The sequence below is a fragment of the Lutra lutra genome, chromosome 16, assembly GCF_902655055.1.
Source record: "Lutra lutra chromosome 16, mLutLut1.2, whole genome shotgun sequence".
NCBI lineage: Eukaryota > Metazoa > Chordata > Mammalia > Carnivora > Mustelidae > Lutra > Lutra lutra.
Genome location: NC_062293.1, coordinates 59,719,175 through 59,736,414, shown reverse-complemented (window position 1 = coordinate 59,736,414; position 17,240 = coordinate 59,719,175). Strand labels below are relative to the sequence as shown.

Here is a 17,240-nt window from a genome sequence, read left to right as displayed (position 1 = left end):
CCCTGGGCTGGCAGCCAAGGGCCCACTGCAGCCGAAAGCAGCAGCCTTCCGCCCCCGGGCACCTGCCCCCTTCCCAAAGGTCAATGACTACCCCTCCTTCCTCTCCGTGCCCCAATAAAAGCCCCATCTTTTAATTCCAGCCCTGGGGAGGGCAGGGAAGGGCCTTCAGATCGGGGTTCTCTCCCCTCACCAGGATTATATTCCCCTTTTGCAAAGGTTAAAGAGGGACTAGTGCCCTTTAGTAAAGGCCAGGGGTAACCTGAACCCTGCTGGGCTGGGGAGGGGGCCTGGAAGAGGGGCTGCAGGACTGACATCCACACATGCTCAGCTCACTGGGCAGGCGCCCGGCCGCCTCTGCCCTCCCTCGGAGGAGGGGCCGGGGTCCCGGGCAAGCGCTGTGATCTCAAATGTAATCTCCCACTCGGAAGGCGAGAGGGTCTCACCTCTCAGGGTCCTCATGGCGGCCTCTCTGGGCCCCACCCCGGCTCGCGCCAGCTAGGGGGTGGGGGAGGGGGCAGGGAGCCGAATTTAGACGGGCCCTCAGACTTGGCGCGGCTCCCTACTGATAGCGCTGGGCCAGCACTTGTCGCCCCGGGTGCGGAGCGGCAGCCAGGAGACCCTTTCCCGGCCGACCGCGGGCGCCTCGGGGCGCGGCCCCAGCCCAGCCGTGAATGAGGTTCCTCAGCGGGGCGCAAAATGAATGGCGGGAGGAGGGGTGGCCCTGCGCGCCTCTGAGCCTGGCTCGGATCTGGGGGACCACAGCTCAGGTCCGGGCCCGCGGGCCCCTGGGGGTTCGTCCCCTCCCCCGCCCTGTCCACGGCCCCAGCCTGGGCCGCGCTCTCCCGGAGTGCTCCAGCCGGGGTTCCGGGCGCGGCGGGCCAGAGCTCAGGAGCGGGCGGGCGAGGAGAGCCGCCACGTGCCCGAGCGCGGCCCCACCCGGCGGCCTGGTGACTCAGCCGTGCGGCTGTCGAGGAATGGGCCCGGGGGGCGTCGGGGGCCAGGGGCGACCTGCGGGGTGCCCCTCCCCCAGGGCCGGAAGCGGCCCAGCCCCGCGGCTGCGCGGGCGGCTTCACCTGGTCAGTGGTGGGGACCCCGGCCGCCCCTCCCCGCCGGGCCTGGGCGCGCACGACTTCTCAGCACAAGTTTCACCGAAAAGAAGAAAGAACCCGAGGGACCCGAGCGGGAGGGGACTTTCCCCTTCTAGGAAAAGTTGCAAAAGCTTGCAAACCCGTGGTGTTCTTCCGCCCGGAAAAGTAGTCCCGCCCCCGTCTCCCGCGCTCAGTGACCTTTGCCGCGCCGGGCCAAGGGGCACGGCCGGTGACCCGAACTGCTGGCCGTGTGTGTGTGTGTCTGTATGTGTGTGTTGGGGGAGAGGCCGGGCGGGGCCGGAACGCGGGGCCAAGGACTGCCTGGGGCTGGAGCTGCCCAGGCTTGTGCCCCTCGGGCAGATCCCGGGGAAACAAGTGGCCCCCGGTGGGCGCCTTCAACTCCGGCCCCGGCCACCTGCCCCTGGGCTCCCGCACTTCTGGACTGAATAAAACCGATGGGCAGCAGGCGGGCCCGCGCGCGCCGCGCCCCCGCCCTTTCCGCCCCGCGGGAGACACGTCCCGGGCCCGCCCGCCTCCGCGGGGGGTTCCGTCGCGCGCGCGCGCGCGCGGCCCCGTGTGCCCGCGCCCCGGGCCGCTGGCCCCAACCGCCCCGCGCCCTCCCGCCCGGCTCTGCCCCGCGCAGGCGCAGGCGCACGCGCCGCTGCCGCCGCTCCTGCCCTCGGGCGGAGGTGGGGGAAGGGGGAGCCGGTCGGTTTAACCCTGCGCGCCCCGCACCCGCCTCCACCGGCGCGGCTCGCGGCTCGCCGATTCGCCTTCCCTTCATTTCCCTGCCCGCCTCGGGCTCGCCGCCTTCCCCGACACCGGCGTCTCACGGATTTTCGGGGCGAAGCGGGGCGAGCCCTGACCCTAAGTGCCCCCGCCGTCGCCGCCCCCCATCCTTTCACAGGGCTTTCCACCCAACTCTGCAAATTTTGCAATAGGGGGAGGGATTTTTTAAATCGCCTTTGCAAAGTTCGGTCTCTGGGCTGGCGGGGGGGAGGGAGGGAGGGAACGGGGAGCAGGCCCCGCCCCCCGCCCTTTGCAAATAAAAATCCGGGGGGGGGGGGGGAGCAGGAAGTGGCGGTGCGAGGGCTGCTGCACAGCCGAGCGGAGCCGCGGTCCGGACGGCAGCGCGCGCCCCGAGCTCTCCGCCTCCCCCTGCCCGCCAGCCCGAGGCCTCCGAGCCCAGCCCGCCGCCCCAGCAGCAGCGCCGAGAGCAGCCCCCGCAGCAGCGCCATGGCCGGGTGGAACGCCTACATCGACAACCTCATGGCGGACGGGACCTGTCAGGACGCGGCCATCGTGGGCTATAAGGACTCGCCCTCCGTCTGGGCCGCCGTCCCCGGGAAGACCTTCGTCAACATCACGGTAGTGCGAGGCCCGCGCGCCCCGGGCCACCGGCCGGCGCGGACGCGGAGAGGGAGGGACCCGGGTGGGGGCGGGCGCGGGCCGCGACCGGGTCCTCGCCCTGGAGGCGGCGCCGATGGCGGCCGCACGTGAGCGGGCCCCCCGCGGCCCCGAGACCCGCGCCCCGGGGCGGCGGCGCCGATCGCTCCCGCTCCCCGCGACGGGGCGTTACATCCGGGGCACAGGGCGGGGAGGGGCGCGCCGCCCGGTGCGGAGGCCCACTTCCGCCTCGGCCAGGGCGGGGCGGGCGCGGGCATCGGGCGGCGTTGGGGGGACCCCCGGCCCCGCTTCCGGCGGCCGGCTCGAGCCCCACCACCATTTGTTCCCCGGTGCGGGCCGCGGGAGGCCGCCGCTCTCGCCCGGGGCTCCCCGCGCTCCCGGCTCCCTGAGAGAGGGCGAGGCCGCCCCACGCCCCCGGGGTCGGCTGTGCGCCCCGCGTCCGGGAGGCCCGTCCCGTAAGTCCCCGCGCCCGCCCTTCCCGCCATGCGGCGGGGCCCGCGGCGGGGTAACTTTGTGAGAAGTTGGAGGCCGCGCGAGTGAAGGAATGAGGGATGAGGGCTGCCGGCCCCATCACCACCTCCCTGTCCGCGCTGCCCGGAAGTGGGGAGGGGGAGCGGAAGTTCGGGAGGGGGGGAAGGGGATTTCCGGGCGGGAGGGGACCGGATGTGGGGGTTTGGGGAGTTAGGGGGAGGGGGAGAGGCTCCCTGGGGTGTCTGGACCTGGTTGCGGGGTGGCCGCCTCTGGCCCCGCGCCCCATTCCCAAGTTTTCCAGTTTCCCCGGAAAGCCCCCGGGGATCTGCTTCCTCCTTTCGGGGCACCGCTACCTGGACCCAGACCCTAAGTCACCAGGAGACCCAGGCGTCCGGGCCCCTAGCAACTCCTGCAGAACCTTTGACCAAATAAGGGCAAAGTTGCTTCTCCTGCTTCGCCCGCCCCCTCCCTTCCCCTCTTCGCTTCTGCTTTTCCTGAAGGAGAGTGGTGTGCATCCAAAGGCTCCCCATTCCATGCCCGGGCCACTCTGCTCCCTGGCTTTTGGCTCCCTTTATTTCTTGGGTTTGCTTTTCCTATTAAGTGAGATCGAGGTGTCCAGAGGAACGTGTTGTCTCTTTCTGTAAGCATTTCCTAGGTTTGCCCCGTCGCTCAGCAGGTCCCCTCTAGAGGTTCTCAAATCCCGGAGATGTGCACAGAGCAGGGGACATAGAGCTCTTCTGGGGGGAGATGTGGAGGGTGGGTGGATCCTTGAAGCCGGTGGGAACCTCGCTGTACTAACCTGATGGCTGCCCCTTTCCCCTTCCAGCCAGCCGAGGTTGGTGTCCTGGTTGGCAAAGACCGGTCAAGTTTTTTCGTGAACGGGCTGACACTTGGGGGCCAGAAATGTTCTGTTATCCGGGACTCACTGCTGCAGGATGGGGAGTTCACCATGGACCTTCGTACCAAGAGCACCGGTGGAGCCCCCACTTTCAACATCACTGTCACCATGACTGCCAAGAGTGAGTGTCTGGTTTCTTAACCTTCTCCCAGCTCTGGGATCCCTCCTGTACCTCCTGTTGGTCTTTGGGTTCTTCTTCTGTGCGGCTCCCCAGTATGAGGGGATCACACCAGCCTGACTGAACCAGCCAGGACTCTGGATGGTTCCTCCAGTTCTCAGTTCCTCCTCTTGAAATGTAAAGAAGTTGAACTGTATTACCTCTTAAGTTCCTTCCTGCCCCTGAATCTTTTCAGAGAGAAAACCCTATTTTCTTGGGAGAGGTAGACAGGGTGGCCAGAAGTTGGCATTTAGCTCTATCTTTTGAACTCTTTTGTTAAGATGTGGCATGGCAGGCTCCACCGGGTTATTTCTAGCCTGAGTCCCAGTCACCAACCTGCCAGCCTTGGCCCCTGAATTTTAGCGGAGCCCTCTCCAGCTCCAAGCTTGATTTCCCCCTCTTGAAAAGCCCTATTGTTTCAGAGTGACTGACAGCCTGCCTGTGGTTGGGGGGGGGGGCTGCTGGGAGAGAGGCGGTTGGGTTACAGCCCCAGGGCTGGACAGCTGCTCAACAGCTGGCAGGGGGTGGAATTGTGACACCTGGGTCCCAGCCTCCTTTCTCTTTCCTCCAGCGCTAGTCCTGCTGATGGGCAAAGAAGGTGTCCACGGTGGTATGATCAACAAGAAATGTTATGAAATGGCCTCCCACCTGCGGCGTTCCCAGTACTGACCTCGTCCGTCCCTGCCCCCCACCACTCTCCACGGCTTTTGCACCCCTCTCCTTCCCAGACACACACATACACCATTTTTATTTTTTGGGCCATTACCCCACACCCCTTATTGCTGCCAAAACCACATGGGCTGGGGGCTGGGGCTGGATGGACAGACACCTCCCCCTACCCAAATCCCTCCTGTGTGTGGTTGGAAAACTTTTTTTTGTTTTTTGTTTTTTTGTTTTTTGTTTTTTTTTTGGGTTTTTTTTTTTCTGAATAAAAAAGATTCTACTAACAAGGTGCTGTGTGGTTTGGCCTGGGTGTCAGGATGGTGCCTGTGACCCTTCGGCTTAGAAGAGGGTTGAGGGCACGAGAGGATCTAGGAACTTGGGCTTCCTCAGGTCCTGCCCTGGGGTAAGCACCGGCCTGGGTCCACCTGCCCGGGTGGGCCAGCCCTTACTCGTGGCATTTCCGAGTCCTAAGTCCTCAGGTACTAGCTGAATTGGTAGATAATGGGAGAGTCTTCCAGACCAGAGAATGGGTTTAGGCCTGCGGGCAAGGCAGGGCCGGTTGAGTCATCCCCATGTGGGTGGGGCTCCCCCTCTCTGAGTCACAGTAATCGCCTGCTGGGGCTGTCCCCATAGCTACAGGTTCTTCTCTCAGCACACCTCTGCCCCTTATGGGGAAAAAAAAGCGGGGGGGTCGATTCCCCAAAAGGAGTGCATGTGTGTGAGAATGATCTCACCCTTCCTTAGTTCACAAAAACTTTATTGACCCAAAACTTTATTGACTCAGTAAGTGAAGACCCAGTCCCTCTCCAGACCCAACCCCCTCAAAAGGATGGGGTTGAGGGAGGGAGAAACCTGGGGTGGAAATGCCCCCCATCCCTCAACACAGAAAAATGAGCGAGGATGAGGGGCTGTGCAAATAGGTCATGGGAGGGGTGTGTGGGGGGGTGTCAGGGGACTATTAGACCAGGATGGCAGCTGAAGAGGAAGGGGGTGCGGGTGGGGGATCTGTCAAAGATCCTGGCAGAACAGGAGAGGCTGGAGCTAGGGAGCCAAAGGAGGCAGGTGGCGTGGGGCTGGGGCCCAGAAGTGGGGTCCGCTCTGAGGCAGGGTGGTCCCTCAGCTCCCCTTCCTCATCACCCTCTTGCCCCTGAGTCTCGTCCTCGTCTTCGTCCCCCGGACCGCGGTGCACAGGCTGCTTGCAGATGGGACAGGTCTTCCGGGTCTGGGTGAGCCAGGGGTCCACGCAGCGGCTGTGGTAGGCTGAGAGATGGGGCAGGGGGTGGGGGGGGTGAGGCACCTGCTGTCCGCAGGGCTGGAGAGGCTCTGGGGAGGCTCAGGGCGGGGCTGGGAGGGGAGGGCCTCACCGTGAGCACAGGGGAGCACTCTCAGCTTGTCCCCGTCCTCATACTCATCCAGGCAGATGGCACACACATCATACTGGTCTCCTGGGGCAGGAAGAAAGTCCTATCTCTGAGCCATCCTGGACCAAGGCCCCCGAGAACTCTGGGAGTGGTGCCGCTGAACCCTCCAGATACCCTCCCTGGCCACAGTAGGACCCGAAGAATCTGGGGTTAGGGAAGTGGGTTTCTGTGGGGGGAGGTGTACGGGTGGGGAGGTAGGGAGTGGAGGGGCGGAAGTGGGGGGGGGCAGGGCTTCTGCTTAGCCTTATATGGGCACTGGAGGCTCCAGGGCCTGGAGACCCAACCCCTCCTTACCTGTTTCTTCCTTCTCACACCAACTCCTCCCCACTGCTTCCGTCTGTCTGCTCTTAGCTCCCTTCCCGGCAAGGGCCGTCCTCCATCTCTCCCCCCAACTCTTGCATTTACCCACCTGTGCCTTCCACCTCCTGCTCTACTGTCCCAACCTCACCGCGCATGCGGGTGAAGAAAGAGAAAGCCGGCATCCTAGGCTGACACCTGCCATCCCTGCCCCTTGTCTCCCGAGCTCCAGCTCCTTCGGCACCAGGTGAGCCGTGGGAAAGGCCCCCACCTCCGCCCGAGCCCCTCACCCTTCCTCACCCTTCCGATAGTCATGGGTAGGGATCTGCCTGAGCTGCTCTTTTGTCAGTCGATTCCGCTGGAGGCGCTTCCGGTGCTGGATACAACGGACTACCTGGGGAAGGGGAACAAAACAGGGCAAATCCAGTACCACCCCCCTCCCCAACCTCCCACGCACAGACCCAGTCTGGCTTTAAAGGCTGCAGCTCTTGCCGTCTGTCCCCCACCCCAAGCTACTCACCATTACCGCTCCCATGGCCAGAACCAGCAGGCCCACGATGCCTGTGAAGGGGATGAGGTAATAGCCCAGAGGGAAGCTGTTGTCTGGGACCAGAAGCACCCGAGCCCTGGGAAAAAGAAGGCCAGGATCAGAGGAGCAGGAAAGGTAAAGAGACAAAGTTAACACGCTGGATGGGGCCCACGGACGAGGACGGAGGAGGGAGGAAAGTCTCGAGGCACCGTGACAAGGACTGGAGGCTGAATGGCCAGGGCACGGAGGCGTGGGCTCCAGGTGGGCACAGAAGGGCTGAAGACAGAGGGGGAAGGAGGGACGCGTCCTACCCCTTCTCGTAGACAAAGAGGGCACGCAGGTACTCGGAGCTCCTCTCCCCAATAAACACAGACGGGATCCAGATCTGCTGCTGGATTTCCTCTGCGGGGATCAGTGCACGACTCTGCGAACCCAGCCCTCCGCTCCGCTGCAGCGCTAACCCTGGCGCTTGGCTCTCCTGCTCCACCCTGCCCCAAGGACGGACTGTTCTCCCAAGCCGGCGGCCACACACCACCCACATCTCAGCCTGAGCTCTAGCGAAAACCCAGCTCGCCCAGGTGCCGCAACCTCACCGCTGTTCCACACCATGTTCAGAAGCTCGTTGGAGCCCACGTTATGCACCACTGCTGCGCCATACCCCGCCTTCTGAGCATTCAGGACCTGGGGGACAAGGCAGGGAGTAAGGGGCCATCGTGGCCCTTGCCTCCCTTCGTGCCGGGTACCTCTGTCACCCTCAGCTCCCAGCTCCCACTGCGCATTCAGCAACCTTGAGGTCAAAGTTGCAGTCGAATCTTCGAAGCAGTGCGATAAAGACTGACCCGTTGACCGGGGCTGGGGGCGGAGGGGCAATGAGGCTGCAGGCATTGGCCGGCTGAGCCTCCACAAGGAAGCCCTGGGGAAGGAAGAGAAGCAAACAAAAGTTGGATTCACCGCCCCACGGGCCCCACCAAGCAGACTGGCTGCCCCTTGCTGCGCATGCGCCGTCCCTCACTTCCTCACCCCGGAGCATCCTACTTGAGTCAGAAATCTGCCTCCCTAAGAGGCAAGGACATCACACGACTCCCCTTGGCCAGACCTCCCACCATCCCTCTCCCTGTCCCGGGGGAGCTTCTACCCCAGCTCGAAGCTAATTCAGATTCTGCCTTTCAGATTCTCAGATTATAAACCAAGTTTGCACTCGTCTGGGTCCCACCCCCGTCTCCAGCACACTCCCACAAAACACAGTCCCCTCTGCTAAGAAAACGGCCAGAGGCCCCAAATGGAGCCACTTGTGCTAAGCCCGGGACCCAGACTGACTCCCTGAGTTAGTTCCAGCCTCCCCCAGGAACGGCACTGAAAGCAGCCCGTCTGGAATGAGCGGGTCAGAACTTGCAGGGCCAGCTGCCCTACAGGCCACCAGCCATCCGCTGGAGAGAGTCTTGCCACGCTCAGCTCTAACCCGAGCGTAACTTACTTGTCCTGCCACCTCCTGCCTACCAAAGCCTCTCCCTTCCCGCGCAACTCCGAGAACCTCCATCCTGCCTGCCACAGGGGATACTACCCAGCTCATGAGCTGTGAGCCAGAGCCGACACGACCCAAGGTTCCGACACGTACACGTGTCCTCTCTTCTCCGCGCTCGGTGATCCACCACCACCTAACGAACCAGCGCACGGACGCCGGGCCGGGGCGTGCTCGCCGGCCGGCTGTCCTCACGATGAAGCAGGTCAGCACTGCTTACGGGACCGGACTTCCCCCAAACCCTGAGAAAACGCCTCTCGCCCCATTCCCAGGAAAGCAAATCAAGCCGCGGGGAAGTCACTGAGTTGCGCGACGTCCTAAGACCCCGCTGGGAGCAGCGCTCTGCCCCGCCGTCGCCCTCGTCCCCCTCCACGCCCCTCCAGGGCGCCCGCGGGGGACTCTCTTCCGCCTCCTCCAGGCTCTGGACCCACCCCGGACGGGCTCCAGCCTCCGCAGGGGCGAGGCTCCGCAAGCCCCTCCCCGGGAGAGAGAGATCTTAGGGGGTCCCTCACCTGCAGGCCCTCCTGACTCAGGCTGGCCCCGAAGAGAGCGGGAAGGTCCGCGAAGTCCATGCTGGCGTTGTGGTCCGAGGTCTGCGGGGGAGAGAGTCGTGTTCCCCCGCGCCGCGGCGCCGCGGCCCCGCCCCCGCCCCGCCCCCGGCCCTCCACTCACCGCTCGGATGAGCCCCCGCGCCGGGGCCGCCCCCCACAGCACGGCGGCCACCACCACAGGAAGCGGGGAAGGCCGCAGGGCGCATGGCAGCGGCGCGAGAGGCCGGGCAGGCCGCGCCCCGTAGCAAGAGCAGAAGCGGGGCTCTGCGCCCTCCACCCCTCCCTCAGGATCCCGGGGGTCCGACCACCCCCAGGCCCCGCTTCCCAGCTACATGGGGGCGCGGGGGAAGGGCCCCGAGTGCGGGCGTGCGGTGCCCAGCCCGGTCAGCGCGGCGGGGCGGGAGGCACTCAATGCGCCGCTCGCGGGTACAGGGACAAGACCGGGAACGGGGACGGCGGCAGGCACAGGTGACAGGAAAACTTCGGGCGGGGCGGGGGCGCTCCGGAGGCGGGACTTCCGGGCAGGTGCGCCGGCGTCCTCGCGGCCGGGGAAGGGCTTCCGGGAAGGAGTCCAGCGGCCTCCAGCCCTGGGCGCTCGAGAGGAAGGACTTCCGGTCCTAAAAGGGCCGTTCGAAGGAAGGTCAGGCTGAGGGAGTGCATCTGCAGATGCAGCGAGCGCCGCACTCCAGAGAACGATCAGTCCTTCCCCCCCCACGCCCGGGACCTGGGAGCTGTCCGATTTAACAAACCTTTCGCCCTCTCCGGCCGCCGCCGCGGCTGCGGTACCTCGGGTCTCGCGAGAGTCCTCCCCACGCTGTCCCTCCCGCCGGGGAACGCCTGCTGCTCCTATCGCGAGAGAGCCCCGCTCCCGCCGGCTTCCCTAGCTCATTCTGTCTCGCGAGATCTCCTGACCCTGTTTTCCCGCGAGTCCAATTCAGCGAAAAGTATGTCTGGACTCTGGCTTCCTAAACCAGCCACACCCCTTCCCGCAAACACCTTCTCGAAGCCCCGCCTCCGGCTCCGACTTGCTCCCGGCGGCCTTTGCGCCGCGCGCCTGCGCCTGCGCCGGTTTCCAGCTGGGGCCGGCCCGGAGAGCCGGAGGGGCGTGCGCGCGCCCTCGGCCCTGTTGCGCGCGCGGTGTCACCTTGGGCGCGAGTGGGGCCGCTCGCGCACAGAACCCGGAGCCGAGGGCTCCTGAGCGGCGATGGCGGCCACGGCGAGTCCCGGGGCCGGCGGGGTAGACGCGAAGCCCCGCACGTCCCCTAAGTCCGTCAAGTTCCTGTTTGGGGGCCTGGCCGGGTAAGCTCAGGCCCCGGCGTCGGGAGGGAGGAGGAAGGGACGGCTGCGGGTCGGTGGCGGGCACCCGGGTCGGCACGGGGCCAGCGCGGTCCCAGGCGTACGCCGAGGTCCTTGGTGGGCTGCCAGGACCTTTTCTCCCGTTGCGAGGCTCCTGCTGGGCTGCGTGCAGGCTCCTTGCACGGCCCGTCGGGCCACTTGAGCTTCCCAGACCGGTGTCCGGCTCTCCCAGGTCCTGTGGGGCTCCAGATCCTTACCCGGCTCCTGTTGGGCTGCGTGAATTCCCAGGTCACGAGCGCCCACCTCCTCTCTGGGGTGGGCTGCAGGCTGCTCCAGATCATGCCTGACCCCGTGGAGCGAGTGGAGCACTTGCCGTTGCATGCCTCCCGCCACTGGACTTTTCAGACCCGTGGCTCTTGGCACAGGCGGACACATACACACATAACCACCAGATTTTTGGACACCTACTTAATCACGGGGCGGGCCTGGAGCTTGGTGGCCCTCATTGCCAGGTTCCAGCAGGCCCTGGACTCTGCTTTTGTCTTCCTCCAGGATGGGAGCGACGGTGTTTGTGCAGCCGCTGGACCTGGTGAAGAATCGGATGCAGCTGAGCGGGGAGGGAGCCAAGACTCGGGAGTACAAGACCAGCTTCCACGCCCTCACCAGCATCCTGAGGGCGGAGGGGCTGAGGGGCATTTACACTGGGTACGGGGGAGTGCTGGTGGGAGAGGGGCGGCTTGGCAGCTCCAGACCCTGGCCTGATGCCCTGACCTCTTCACTCCCCAGGCTGGTCGGCTGGCCTGCTGCGCCAGGCCACCTACACCACCACCCGCCTCGGCATCTACACGGTGCTGTTTGAGCGCCTGACTGGGGCGGATGGCACGCCGCCTGGCTTTCTGCTAAAGGCCCTGATCGGCATGACGGCAGGCGCGACGGGTGCCTCGTGGGCACACCTGCCGAGGTGGCTCTTATCCGCATGACCGCCGATGGCCGGTGAGTTCCAGGTCTGAGTCTGCACCAGCTCCGTTCTCTGGGATCCAGGGTCAGTGTACTGATTCCTTATCTCTGGTCTGGAGCGGAGCAGTGACGCCCGTGTTCTGGCCCCCCTTTCTTTGCTCCTGTGGGGCAGGGTGGGCTATCCTGAGCTTGGCCTCTCCCTGCCTTCTCACCAGGCTTCCTCCTGACCAGCGCCGTGGCTACAAAACGTGTTTAATGCTCTGATCCGAATCGCCCGAGAGGAGGGGTCCCCACGCTATGGAGGGTGAGTGAAGGGGCCGGAGACTTTGGGGGAGCAGGGGGCAGCTCTTGGCTGTCTCTGACACCACACCTCCCCATCCCACCCCCGCACAGGGATGCATCCCTACCATGGCTCGTGCTGTTGTGGTCAACGCGGCCCAGCTCGCCTCCTACTCCCAGTCCAAGCAGTTCTTACTGGACTCAGGTGAGCCCCGGAGCGGGGGCACCCCAGCCTGGCCCGGCCGGCTCCGCGCTGACCGCCGCCCCTGCTTTGCCTCCCCCAGGCTACTTCTCTGACAACATTCTCTGCCACTTCTGCGCCAGCATGATCAGCGGCTTGGTCACCACGGCTGCCTCCATGCCCGTGGACATCGTCAAGACCCGGTGAGTGCGCGGGCCTGCTCCCGGAGGCAGACGGGAGGCCCCGCTCTGTGTGTCTCTCACGCCCCTGCCTCTCCTGCAGGATCCAGAACATGAGAATGATTGACGGGAAGCCAGAGTACAAGAACGGGCTGGTGAGGCAGTGGGGCTCGGGGCTCTGGGAGGGCAGGGAGGGTGCTGGGGAAGCCGGCCACGGCCTTGGAAGCCAGGTCCTAGCCCTGACGACCTGCCCACCTATGCAGGATGTGTTGGTGAAGGTTGTCCGCTACGAGGGCTTCTTCAGCCTCTGGAAGGGCTTCACGCCGTACTACGCCCGCCTGGGCCCACACACCGTTCTCACCTTCATCTTCCTGGAGCAGATGAACAAGGCCTACAAGCGTGTCTTTCTCAGTGGCTGAGGCGGGCCAGGGGCCAGGGGCCCGGGGTGCCAGGGCTCCCGCTCTCCTGCTGCTCCCGCAGTCAGTGTGCCCCTGGGGGCCTGGACTCTACTGCCCTGGGCCCCTCTATTTATTTGCCCTCCACAGTGTGGTTCTCTCCTCTGCGGCAAAGGACTCTGGTCTGTCCTACTCCTGCGTCCCCCTGCCTTGCTTGTCTGGATCCTCATGACCTCTCTGCCCCTCGCTGTGCGTCGGCGGTTGGGGGAGCTGGGAAGCTGCCTCGAGCTTTCTGGTCTCCTCTTGGGCGTTAGTTTTGGGGCATGTAGGACAGCAGAAGATTCCCCCTTCTCGGTGGGTGAACCAAGGCAGGGCTGAGGGAACAGGAGGCGGCAGAAGCTGTCAGGATGGCCAGAAGGTCTGCAGCGGGAGGACGTGATCCTCCTCCACCTCACTGAGGACGTGATCAATAAATTGGATTGATGACATCACCCCAGATCTGGATAGTTGTGGTGGAGGGAGGGGAGGCAGCTGGACAAAGAGGCGGAGGCCCCTGGAACACAGCAGCTGGAGCTTTAAAGAGAAGGCACTTGCCCATTTTACACACTTGCCAGGTCAGTCGGTTTTGGTGTGGCGGCAGAAGCGGCAGCCGACAGGTAAGGACAGCCGAGACGCAGTCCCTGCGTGTTGCTTCCCGGCCACTCGCTCAGAGGCAAGGCTCATCTCACGGGATCCCCAGGAAAGCCTCCGCGGCCTGGTGACTCAGGCAGAGGAGGGAGCAGGCTGAGCTGTGGGGGCAGACGCCCAGGGCCAGGAGGCTTGTGGGAATCTGGGGCGCGGGGGGGCGTTGGCCAGAGACTTGATCTGAGCTCCACCCCACGGAGACTGATGTGTGCTTCCCAGGCCCTGCCTCGAGGAGCCCAAAACTCTCGTGGGGCACAGAGGGCACAGCAAGGTCAACTGGAAGGAGGGCTGGGCAGCGTGAGGCCCGAAGTCGTCTGAGCCAGGCCAGGGGACAGGCAGGCGGCAGGTGGGAGCTGTCCCCTTGGCAGAGCCGCCTCAGGAGGAGGAGAGGAGGAGCCCAGCGCCCCGGCTGGGACCTCCCGTGTCTGCCATTCTCTTATCTACCTCTGGACGCTGTCGGCCTGGGCCACAGTAGCCACTCTAAGACACCAGGAGCCTAGGCCTTGTCCTTAAGAGGTTCTAAGTCCAGAGGGAAGATGGCCCAGGGGCAGTGGGGGAGAGAGTGGAGAGTGGACCGCGGCAGGGTAACTTGGGGGCCCCAGCCTGGCTGGAGGAGAGAGCGTTGCTGGTGGCGGTGAGACGGATGGGGTGGCACACTTGCCCGACTAGAGAGTGAAGTCTCGGAGGGTACCCCTGGGGTGGGAGGCAGTGCAGGGAGTGGGTGATCTCGAAGCTTGCAGCCCTGGGAGCACGGCCGTAGAAGCACCTGCTGTAAGAAGTCAGTTGGCTGAGCTGTGGTTTGTGCTGTGCCCACGGGAGGCTTCCAAGCAGGACAGATGTGGGTAGGTTTTCAGGTTCGTGCCATCCAGAGAGGTGGGGGGTCTTAAGCTGGGAAGGCTCAGCTCTCCTGTTCTCTGGGCCCCAGAGAATGGGGCCAGCCTTGGTTTGGGCAGGAAAGACAGCCCACTCTGTGTAGTGAGGGAAAATGGCGGATGGTGGGCAGCGGGAGAGGAGTGGGTTTCCATTGTGTGAGCAGGATGCCTGGCCGGGGCGCTTCAGTGGTCGTAGGATCTGGTGTGGGGCGCAGGCCACCAGGCACACGCACTGGGCGCTGAGCTGGGCAGGTGCAGGCAGGCGTGGGGCGGGTGCCCACCTGGCTCCTGGGTGCCAGGGGGCCGGTGGGCCTCAGGAGTGGCCGCTCCAGGAAGACTTAGGGTGTAGAGCTGGAACTAGTGCTCGTGGTGGCCTGGTGGTTGGCCCCCCAGGAAGAGGGAACACCCCAGGCCGCAGGTGCGCTTTTGTGGGTGAGGGAGCCAACTCCGGCGGGGGCAGGTGGGGGTCAGTCGTGCAACTGATAGCCCCCCTGGGCACTCTGGTCTCCGGAGGAAACACGGGTTTTTTGGTAATTTTTTTATTCTGCAAATCCATACAAGGGTGGAAACTAGGAAATGCCCACAGGGGGAAAGAAAAGGAAACCACCATGTTTGTGCTCCCCAGGGACTATCAGGGCCCCCGTCTCGTGCGGCACTTTCCCAGTTCCCTCCCATGTATGTGTGCGAGAATCCCACTCTTGTTCTCTTTGCTTTTTCCTCAAACTTCCCCCAGGTGACGGTAATGACCTAGTGGTCCCGGAACCCGGGAGCTTTGTTCTGTGACCCACCTGCTCCTCTCCACCCCTGCTGTCGCGCCGAGGTTGTGCGTGTGCTGTGAAGAGGAGGTTTTCTGGTAAAGGAAAAGTGACGAAGTCCTCCCCCGCCCCGACCCCATACTCTTGCCCACCCACCCCCACCTAGATCTGAGGAGAAAAGCCATCACAGCCTCTGCAGGTCCCCAAACCGCTCACCCTCAGAGACTGTGGCCTGCGTACCTAGTGCCCACTGTGCCCAGCAGGTCCTGACCCCGACCCAGACTAAGGGCCGAGGGCCGTCGTCCTGCCCGCAGAGGCCCCACGCGGCCATTAGCCCGTACCCACAGGAAGAGGCTGGAGCGGAAAGTAGGGAGGGACCCTTGAAAGAAAGCAGCCAGGCCCGGGGCATGGTCACTTGCTTTCCCTTCTGAAGCTCCAGATGTGGTGTGTGTGGCCGTGGCCGGGCCCCGTGACTCTGCACACCTGGCCCAGGCCAGCAGCGCGATGAGGACCACAGAGGCAAACAGAAGCCAGAGGAGACCCAGCACATAGAAGGCCAGGGGGAGGAGACAGCAGAAGTCAGAGTTGAGCAAAGGGTCGTTTCTGGAGCTTTCCAGATTCCCTCGAACCCCCTCGTGGGCCCCTGGGAGGTGGACAGATGAGGGGCTTATCGGGTATCCCAAGATGGTAGGGAGTGAGGTTAATTTTGGGATCTCAAAAAATGTGGTCAGTTCAGAGAGAATTAGAGTCGTCATGGGCTCTGGGGTGGTGGTGGGGGTAGTGGGATCTGGGGCGGTCGGGGGCGTGGTAGAAGTTGTGCTGAGCCCTGGGGTGGTTGGAATTGTGATGGGGGGCTGGGGGGGGTGGGGGCCATGGTGGAGGTCGTGGTAGGCTCTGGGGCAGTCGGGGGTGTGGTAGAAGTTGTGCTGAGCCCTGGGGTGGTCGGAATTGTGATGGGGGGCTCTGGGGTGGTGGGGGCCATGGTGGAGGTCGTGGTAGGCTCTGGGGCGGTCGGGGGCGTGGTAGAAGTCGTGATGAGCCCTGGGGTGGTCGAGGTCATGGGCTGGGGCATGGTGGAGGGTGTGGGGTGGGACATGGTGGGCTTCAGGGGGGTGGGGGTGGGGGGTGGGGCGCAGTGGGCATCCTGGGCTCTGGCACAGTGGGGAACAGGCTCTGGTTCTTCACAGACGCGAGGGTGGAAGGCGGATGGGGCACGTGGCGGTGTGGGGGAGCCGCGGATGCTGAGTGCGGCGGGGCCCACTGGGTTGTGTGGGCTCTGGTGTTTGTGGAGAACTTGACCACAGCCCGCGTGGCAGAGACCTTTCCCACCTCTTCCTCGTTATCGTAGTCATCGTAGCTTAGGTCATCCTCATCCCCAAGACTGGGGCAGCCCTTCCCTGGGTAGGTGTAGACGGGCGTGTTGGCCAAGTTGACGCATCGCACGCTCGCCACGTCGGGAGTCATGGCCTTGGTGTCTTCACCCTCCTTGAACAAGTAGACTTTGTCGGAGTTTCTGTCCAGCCAGCGAGCAAAATAGAGGATCTCACAGTCACAGGACCAGGGGTTGTTGTGGAGAAAAGTGAAAGACAGGAAGTCATTCCTAAAGAAGCCCTTGGGTACGGAGCGCAGCCAGTTCCCTTGGAGGTAGAGGGTGTCCAGGGTCCCCAACCCGTCCAGGAGCCCCAGGGGCAGCTCATTCAGCTTGTTGTCGGCCAGGCTGAGCTTCTCCAGCTGGGGCACGGGCCGCAGGAGCCCGGGGGCACAGTCTTGAGCTTGTTGCCTTGCAGGTAGAGCTCACGGAGCCCACCAGGCCGCTCAGAGTCGGGAGACAGCGAGGTCAGCTCATTGAAAGAGACGTCCAGGATGGTGAGGGCTGGCAGTGCCTGTCCCAGCAAGGGCAGGCTCTTCAGCTTATTGGGGACACGACCATCTCTCCAGCCGAGGCAGCGTCCCCTCCAGCTGCAGGCTGGTTAGCTGGCTCTGACGCAGGTACAGCCGCGCCAGCGGGTCAGAGACTGCACGGATGCGTGGAGAAGGCGCCCAGGGGGTTCGCGCTCAGGTGGAGGATGGCCGTGTCCCGGCAGATCCGAGGGCAGCACCTTCAGGCCCCTGTTGTCACAGTTCACTTCCATCAGGGTGGTCACCTGGGAGACCTCGCAGACCTCCTGGGGGTACGACAGGTGTGGGCAGCAGGAGCAGCAGCAGAGGAGAGGCATGGGGACTGGGGTGGGGGGGACAGAGTGGGCACCTTGTGGGCGCTGGACATCATTCCCCCAGCTTCAAGCCCCTGCTGCAGTGCACCCACCAGAAACCCAACTCCAGCTCCTGTCCTCCCCCACTGCCCTCTCCACCCTTGCCCACCGAAGCCTAAACTGCTAGCCCCACGGCCCCACGTTCTAGATTCTTATCTGTGCCTCAGCGGCCTCGACCCCCGGCCCCAACTCAAGCTTACAGGCAGGCAGAAGGACCTCCGAGGGCACAGAGCTGCTCACAGGGTGTTACTCTGCCCTGCTCTCTTCCAGCTCCACGGAGAGCCTAGGCAGGGGCAGGAAGGGGATGGGCATGGGGAGGAAATGCTGGCCCGATAGGGACTCCCTCCTGTGACCCGGGAACAGTGGCCCTCCCGGACACAGGCCCTTAT

At 64.4% G+C, this 17,240-nt stretch overlaps 4 protein-coding genes across 5 annotated transcripts; 2 read left to right on the top strand and 2 right to left on the bottom strand.

Moving 5' to 3' along the window:
- Positions 1-2,160: 2,160 nt before the first annotated feature.
- PFN1 (profilin 1) lies at positions 2,161-4,932 on the top strand. Its single transcript, XM_047707187.1, has 3 exons — positions 2,161-2,456; positions 3,793-3,985; positions 4,593-4,932. The coding sequence occupies exons 1-3, from the start codon at positions 2,325-2,327 to the stop codon at positions 4,688-4,690; spliced, it is 423 nt and encodes a 140-aa protein (XP_047563143.1). The 5' UTR covers positions 2,161-2,324; the 3' UTR covers positions 4,691-4,932.
- Positions 4,933-5,424: 492 nt separating this feature from the next.
- RNF167 (ring finger protein 167) lies at positions 5,425-9,914 on the bottom strand. 2 transcript variants are annotated; one of them, XM_047707182.1, is made up of 10 exons: positions 9,751-9,914; positions 9,123-9,618; positions 8,963-9,043; positions 7,719-7,844; positions 7,525-7,612; positions 7,243-7,333; positions 6,923-7,028; positions 6,703-6,796; positions 6,049-6,129; positions 5,425-5,944 (listed from the first exon to the last, which is right to left on the bottom strand). In XM_047707182.1, exons 3-10 carry the CDS (start codon positions 9,020-9,022, stop codon positions 5,643-5,645), a joined length of 948 nt encoding a protein of 315 aa, XP_047563138.1. In that variant the 5' UTR covers positions 9,023-9,043; positions 9,123-9,618; positions 9,751-9,914; the 3' UTR covers positions 5,425-5,642. The 2 variants fall into 2 exon arrangements, with proteins under 2 accessions (XP_047563138.1, XP_047563139.1); XM_047707183.1 differs by lacking the exon at positions 7,719-7,844.
- A 148-nt stretch (positions 9,915-10,062) lies between these two features.
- SLC25A11 (solute carrier family 25 member 11) lies at positions 10,063-12,779 on the top strand. Its single transcript, XM_047707188.1, is given in 11 exon segments — positions 10,063-10,300; positions 10,850-11,006; positions 11,089-11,236; positions 11,239-11,290; positions 11,470-11,495; positions 11,498-11,539; positions 11,542-11,558; positions 11,648-11,738; positions 11,818-11,917; positions 11,997-12,048; positions 12,157-12,779. Coding segments are annotated over 11 exon segments (936 nt in total). The 5' UTR covers positions 10,063-10,205; the 3' UTR covers positions 12,313-12,779.
- Positions 12,780-14,727: 1,948 nt separating this feature from the next.
- Positions 14,728-16,960, bottom strand: GP1BA (glycoprotein Ib platelet subunit alpha). Its single transcript, XM_053447806.1, is given in 10 exon segments — positions 14,728-14,990; positions 14,993-15,042; positions 15,044-15,461; positions 15,464-15,712; positions 15,715-16,350; positions 16,353-16,516; positions 16,518-16,602; positions 16,605-16,625; positions 16,628-16,677; positions 16,679-16,960. Coding segments are annotated over 10 exon segments (1,983 nt in total). The 5' UTR covers positions 16,816-16,960; the 3' UTR covers positions 14,728-14,817.
- Between the last annotated feature and the right edge of the window lie 280 nt (positions 16,961-17,240).